Here is a 7,500-nt window from a genome sequence, read left to right as displayed (position 1 = left end):
CTGTAAATTTCATTAAGTGTTAACTGCCTGTCAGATGACTCCATGATAGCCTGAAATGAGACAAGATACATAGTGACATAAAATAATGGTTTACTAACTAGACTAGATGACACTTTCTCATCCAAGCCTTACTTTAAGCATTAATGAATTTTAATTTAATCAGGCAAAGTTAATTTTCCTTCTACTTACCTGCCTTATGAGAGTTGCATAAGTAAATGGAGGTCTGACATCTGCATTTTTATAAAATTCGTAGTTTGGGGCAATCTCTATAAAAATAAAAGCTAGGTGTTAATTCTGCTAATAATTCACAGGATAGATAATTGATTTTTCATATTTTTCCCCTAGTATTGGTGAAGTGATTCAGTGAGAAAGCCACTGACTAGTGAAAGCACAAAGCATGACAGTGGAATTGAATTATATGGAAAAGGCCATTTCTGACGTCAAGTGCAAATGAAGCGTCCCCTAGTTGTTCGCGGTACTTCAGGAACTGTGCCACCAGCTGGCCTGAGGATTTTTTCCAACAGCCAGGTCCTCTTTTAGGCGGGTGGTTTAGGCATGTTCTTACATGGACTTTTGCCCCCCTGCCATAATCTTGGCTTTTTCTCATCTAAGACTCCTTAAAGAACAACAGGATCATCTCTCGGCATCTGTGGCCATCTAACAAAGGAAACGCAAAATCCTCACAAGTGCCCATGTTGAAAATAACTTCACGTTTTGTAAAAAGGGGGCTCTGGGTTAATAACGGTTACAATGTGTGACTGTGATTATCCAGATGCCCCTGGGCAGGGGGTGAGGGGCAGGGGGCGGGGAAGGGGGGGACGGAGGGGTGGGGATGGGAGAGGGAGAAGGGTGGGAGAGGGAGAGAAGGTAAATTTGTGTTGCAAGCAAACTTTGCCTCTCATATGCATCTTAAGCAAAACAGCATGTAGGCATTAGGAGCTGTGGTAGCACCTTGACAAAGACTGATTCATGTAAAGCCTGACGTGTCTTGCATAAAGCATTGGTGCTTCATATCCGTCCTTTTAAATGGCTCTTCTCATATAGCGTTACTCACAGATGTTGTATTGCTATGGTCTTCCCTCAGAGATCAAAGGACCTCACTGAATTGAGGTGATAATATGGGCTATCCTGACAACACATCTCTCAATGTCTCTAATGGGGAGAGCTTTCTTTCCTGAACAACCATTCAGAACAATTCATCATGATGTGCTTAGGGAATCGCCCCTATCCACATTTACCAGGAATAAAACAATTATCACTCCATAAATCATGACTTGAGTTTCCATGTGCTCTGGAATGGCTCATGTACAGTTGCTTCAACTATAGTTTTCCTCTCCCAAAGTAAAAGAGCTCTACTGAGCATTCATATCCTACCTGATGACATGGGAATGTTGTATTTGTCTGAATGTCGCCTTCGTATGGCTCCCACATTGGGCACACTGGCTGGGGTGATTACTGAGGGTCCCTGGGTAATCGGGGTGACTGGGGCCGTTGGTGTGGTAGGGGTTTGAGGTAAGCTCTGTGGGGATGTCTCCAACATGTTCTTCGACATGGTGACACTAGACACCAGATTTAGCTGCAAAGGCCCAAGAGAAGGGCAGGAAAAAGGTAGAGACAAGAGAAAAAGACTTAAAAAGGTTTGACAAATGAGAGTGGATTCACTTCTACAGCTGTGTTGTCACTAATAAGCTGCAAAAGGAAGCAGCCAATCTCAACTAATTACAGGATGAAATTGTATCATAAGAACTCTAATTAGAGGATGCTGTTAGAGGTTATCTAATAATCTCCTGCAATGTTACTTAGGACTAACTCCTTCTTGTCCTACCAGACTTCGGCGAAAGTGTATTTCTTTAAATAAAAGCCAGTTGCTGATTATTGACTGCCCCTGTTGTTAAACAGGTCTAGCCCCCAGTGAGGCAACAACAACAGCAATAATGAAGGATGCAATGTTTCCAACCAACAGGACTTAAAGTAAGTTGCTATTCTGTTGCTGCCAGAATTTTTTTTTTTTCCCCTAGTCCCAAATCTCAGCTGAGAGGCTCCAGCCAGCTGGAAAATTTTACACTGACCTTTAGTCTCCTTGCTAATTTGGTGGAATGGTAATGACATTACTACATATTCAAACAAAATTGTCTTAATTGCAAATTAGCCGGAGGAGGCTGAAAATTTTCAAATTAAATCTGATTGGAGATGGAGAGAGGGAAATGGAATTTCCTCACTAACAATCATTTGTGGCATGTGTTAACAAATATAATGAAATGTCAAGTTTGCCAATTCCTCTGGAAGTATCATTTTCAATTTATGATTACAGTGTCACTTAATGCTGATGTACCCTGGAAAGTGGGTGTCAGGGTAGAAAAAAGGAAAAAGGTGAGGATGTATGCAAGCTGTTTAACAGTGTGCCCTTCATTACTCCCCTTAGAAAGGCCCTGTTCTTCATTATCAAAAAACTCATATCACCTCTGTCATATTTACCACACATCTTTTGTCATAAATAGCATCCAATTAGCAAAATTTTTACGCAGGGCAGCACATAAAAAGATTTCTGCCATATATTTAAGCGCTATTCCTAAGAGGTAATCTACGGTCCTTTTCATTTTATATAGGAATCTAGACAACCAAGCAAGAAAACTAGTTGTAATTGTTCTGCTTCTCTATGAAGTCACTGCTGAGTGGCTAAACAGAGAATATTCAGCTTTTGTATATAATTTAGTAACACCTGCCTTTTCAAATCCCAAATACACTTCTTAAGATAAACCTTTTTTTAATGGGGAGAAAATGATGTGTACAGCATTGATTGATCTTTCTTTGTGGATTTGTTTTACACATTTAGTCAGTAGAGAGATTTGTTAGGGAAACAAAAATTAACATATGCCAGCTAATTGTTCTTCTTTGTTGGGGAGCGGCCAGAAGCAGCACATTAGCAGGCTAATAGTAACGACTGGCGCCCTGAAGGCATCCCCAAGTGCATCTGTTCCCAATAAACCACAGACTGTTATTCTGTTCCTCCTCGAAGCCAGCAGACTGGGTTGGGAATTCTTTGTTACGTACATAAATAAAAGCTGAGATAATGCTACTAAACGCTGCATTTAATACATTTACAAAGCCACTGGTGTAAGCTTCCCTGGGACTGTACGAAAGTACCTGTGCACGGTTTGAGAAATGCAGGAAGATGCACATGCATCTGCTTGTACAATGTTGCAAATGATATTTAAAAAAAAATCAACACGGGGTGTATAATTAGTAATGTTATATTAAGACCATATCATAAGCATTGTGGATCTGTGGGTTAAAAGTATGAAAAGGAAAAAGAAAAAAAAATACCCACTTCCCCCTACTTAAAAAAAAAAACAAATACACACACAAAAAAACTCAGCCGAATGGTTACATATTCACTTTTCAAAACTGTAAACCAGGAAAAAAAATGGCACATTCAGAAGCCAGAAAAATACCAACATTGCAAATCAATGAAAGATCTATCTTGATGAATACTTGACAAGACACCGTACGTTTTGTGAACATGCTAAAAGTTATCAGAACAGGAGAAATACATCTTTTTCTACACAAACTACTCATGTTTACAATGTTACAGCAACTTATTCTGCCATCCTGCAATAATAAGCATACCATGTTTGTAGGCGTGCAATCACAAACTGATAAAATAGAATTTATTATTAACTAAAGGGAAGCATGTAAAAGCCAGGATGAGCACTTAGCCACCTCAGCTCATCTGAATATAGTCAAGGTTGGGTGAAACTCATTATTCAGGACTCGCAGCCTTGATAACTTTGATTTTCATCCATCCATAGCATGGCCAAAAGGTACCATTTAATGAAGTACCATTCAGAGAGTAAATGGGGTCATATAATAGACAGTGCGGTTGCACCTTGTGTTCATGTACTGATAGCTGTTAAGGGTGCAGTGATGAACCAACAGAGCTCATTTCTCCTTGGTAATAAATTCATGCTATTAATATTTATCAAATGTGTGGGCCGTCTCAACTGAGCCACTGCACATGAGACCATAAATCTCTACTATCATATCAATTTTGAAGCTTCTTTTGTACAGTGTATAAATTTTAGGGTTTTTTTGAGGGGTGTGAGTATTGACCACTCTTCTTTTGAACCAATATAAGGCCAGTAGTGCAGTTACCCACTTCAGATACCGCGAGTTCCAAAGGGAACTTTAAACTGTGGTTTCATTTTAAATCGCTCATCTAAGATTCTGTATTAATTGCCCACCATCAAACGCAATTAGCAATTCTTTCATGTGTGGTTTATGTAATGTAATACTTCAATTACATTATTCATTCAGGTTCTGTTTTGGATTATAGGCTGAAAATTCTTTATTAGTGTAGATGTAACCATGCTGCTGGAGTTTTAAAAAATTTACTGATTGAATAATTAATTGGAAAAGAACAAGCTGCAGATTCCTGATGGATTTATGAGACAATTATTCTGTCTTGTGATTACGTACATTATAGTATGGAAGCAATGAGGGAAAAAATCTTATTGAAAAGAAAGTCATAAATACAGGATCAAAAAGATTCTCAAAAGTTTATTTTTTTAATTAAAAATTCAGAAATTCCAGAGTTAAAAAAAAAGTGTATCGGGTTCAAAAAGATACGTTTCTTTCTTCCTGTTAAAGATGTTTACGATACCCTACACTGAAATACAGCACAAAGGAAAAACTCCAATATCTTAGCAGAAATACCTTAGCGGAGTTTAAATGAAGACAGTTGTTATGCAAGAAAAGTAAATTTTGAATAATATTAATCGACTAGTGATTTCAGAGACACTAGGAGAAATGGCATACAATATACTCTGTCTTTTATCTCCTCCCCTACTACAAAACCAAATGATTTTTTTTTTTTTTAACCTAAAGACATGGAGAGAGGCAAAGCTGGTAATCGCCATCATCAGGCTATACAGGGGCCTTATTAAAAAGTACCCCCACAAACTTTCATTAAACTAGAGTTATCCAGTTGATTACTCTAAGTTGCTGTGCAAACATGAGCTGAGTGAGAGAAAGTATATTCTTTTCAATAGTCTGTGTATCTGACTACATTATCGGGTTGCGCTTAACTCTCCTACATATTTCGGGGAAACGGCAGTTTTTATTTTCTGTAATTACCCATTTTCCTTTGTCCTAAGCCCTCCAAATTAATGCTGTGTATACTGTATGGTAAAACGAAATATGTGAAGTATATCTTAACCGAAATCACAACCAAAGAAATGGGATAGAATTGGCTCGAAAAACACTATGACATTTTCCAGAAAATATCTGATAAAAAACCTCGATTTGTATGTATCTTACGATTTATCTAAGTCCTCCTCAGCATACCACATACCTTTCTATTGGTGATTTGTACTGCTTTTCAGGTTGCTCAAAGTGGGTTTCCTTTTAATATCTGTAAACCTATCACAGAAAGATATTCTGTCCGGCTTCAGCCGCAAGGCGGTGATTTGTGCGCTGATAGGTGTACTTTGTTTAGTGTCACCCACGGTGTAGATTGGATAGATTTTGTAAAAGATAGCATTACTTTAAAAGAAACATACAATTTGACAAGCGATTGCATTTTACTTTCATTTTATTGCCATATTTTTCATCACACTCATTGTTTTCTAACTGTCACTAAATTGTTCATTTTCTTAGTCTGTTACCTCGGTAGAGCTATTTACTGTTTATAAAGCAATATGCACTTACAGGTTTGGGAGATGGTTTGGGCTCTGAGGGTCGCATGTGCAAGTGGGTCATCATTGCTTGAAGACGTTCGCGTTCTTTAGAAAGCTGTTAAGAAAGAGTGAGATCAGAAGCGTTTTAGAAATGACTGATACAGCTATTTTATGGCAGTGATACATCTTATCATTGAGCTTGTCTCAGAGTAATGATTCCTGCATATAAAAGTCTGTGTCAGTAGGAACTTATCTGGGAGGAAATGCAACTTTGGCTACGGTGGTGGGGGGGGGGCACGGAAAACTTTTATAGCTTTCCTTATGTTAAAAGGTCAGAGAAAACAAATAACACTTCATCTTTTTGTCAATAAGAGAATTGAGGTCACACTTGCCTCAACAGTAACAAGTTACTGAAACCATAAATTAGAAGGCCCACGGTGTCTTTTAAAGTCCTGTGGACACTGTTAGCAATGGACTAGTGCCAACAGCTGTGAAGGGGTGAAGGGTTCTCAAAGCGAAGTGCCTGCCAGGATTGTCTACACACTTCATGCATTCCCACTGAGGTCCAGTTAGTGCCCCCTGCAATCTGCCATCATCAATCTAATTCAATAGAGTGACAGAGACCAGGCAGTGTGAAACGCTGAACTCTGCCACGGGAGTCGGCATCTACACTTGCACTGGGTCTCATTACAACTGACGGACCTTACTTTTCCATCAGTCAGACACAGCAGAGGGAGGAAAAAAAAAAAAAAAAGAAAAAGAAAAAGAAAGGAGGCATAATTGGTCACACTGCAAACTGGATCATCAGCTAAACTCTTGTGTTTTTATAAATGGTAAACAGGTTTACAAAAAGCTTTTCAAACTACAGCAGTCATGATGTTTTTTACATGTTCTTGATTATTTTACAGGTCAAAATAAAATGTTTTTAGTAGCTCTCTGGAAAACAGCCGTGATGTGATGAGTTTAAAACAATTTAAGAAGTAGAAATGTGTTTAGAAAAAGAAACTGTATGTTTAATAAAATGAAATGAAGTATTGGTTTGATTGAGAAGAAAAAGATCTTTAAGAGGAAGTATTAGCCAAAACTTTAAAGGGTTGGTAAAAACATAACAGGAATGATAGAGTGACACAATTACTTTCTGATCAGTTTTATGAGCTCTATTTATTTTTGACCAAATTCTGTTTCAATACTAACAGAAGTGTTTTCAAACTTAAATTACCAGCATCAGAAACAACACATACGTATTACCGTCCATAGTATTATAGGTGACCAGCCATTATTCTAGTAAAGGTGAATCTTAAGAATCTTTGCAAGTTCTTTAATTAAAAAAACACCAGAGGTTGAGGAAAAAAAGGGGGGGGGGAGGGTTTTCAGGGTGGTATCTTACAGGCATGATATAGTAAAGACTTTTTTTGCTACATTATAAAATCTCATGGAACAAATCAAGACTGGCTCATGTGAAAACTGTCTCGGTGATAAAATTGTATCCAACTGTGGAGTTTAGTCTAACATCTATTAGGGAAAAAAACTTAAGAGTTGACTCTTTTGGGATACCCAAATCTATATGAAGTGGTATCTCTAAAGGTTAGAGAGGTCTAAGTGATAAGGATGTTAAACTACAGCAGCCCACCCTGCATCATCAGTCGCTGCCATTGTTATAAACAAATGAAAACCCCACGTATTTCTACTAGTCATTGTGTTAAAAGACTCGGGATCTACCCATTACTCAATTTAACACACCAAAAATCTGAGAAAGGGGTCCATGAAGAGAGCACCCAACAAACCTGTATTTCTAGTTGTTGGACCACCTGCATTTGCACTCGAC

The 7,500-nt window shown here is 38.1% G+C and overlaps 1 protein-coding gene across 1 annotated transcript in view; it reads right to left on the bottom strand.

Annotated features, from left to right (window-relative positions):
- Positions 1–7,500, bottom strand: part of FOXP2 (forkhead box P2) — a 553,196-nt gene that overhangs the window by 34,947 nt on the left and 510,749 nt on the right. The window contains exons 13-17 of the mRNA XM_027574472.2: positions 7,460–7,500; positions 5,707–5,790; positions 1,375–1,576; positions 190–266; positions 1–50 (exon numbers count right to left, since the gene is read on the bottom strand). The exon at positions 1–50 is cut by the window's left edge and continues 52 nt beyond it; the exon at positions 7,460–7,500 is cut by the window's right edge and continues 47 nt beyond it. Coding sequence (XP_027430273.1) covers positions 1–50; positions 190–266; positions 1,375–1,576; positions 5,707–5,790; positions 7,460–7,500 — 454 coding nt within the window. The remainder of the gene's footprint in view (positions 51–189; positions 267–1,374; positions 1,577–5,706; positions 5,791–7,459) is intronic.

The sequence above is a fragment of the Zalophus californianus genome, chromosome 12 (genome assembly GCF_009762305.2).
Source record: "Zalophus californianus isolate mZalCal1 chromosome 12, mZalCal1.pri.v2, whole genome shotgun sequence".
NCBI lineage: Eukaryota > Metazoa > Chordata > Mammalia > Carnivora > Otariidae > Zalophus > Zalophus californianus.
This window is presented reverse-complemented; position numbering and strand designations above follow the sequence as displayed.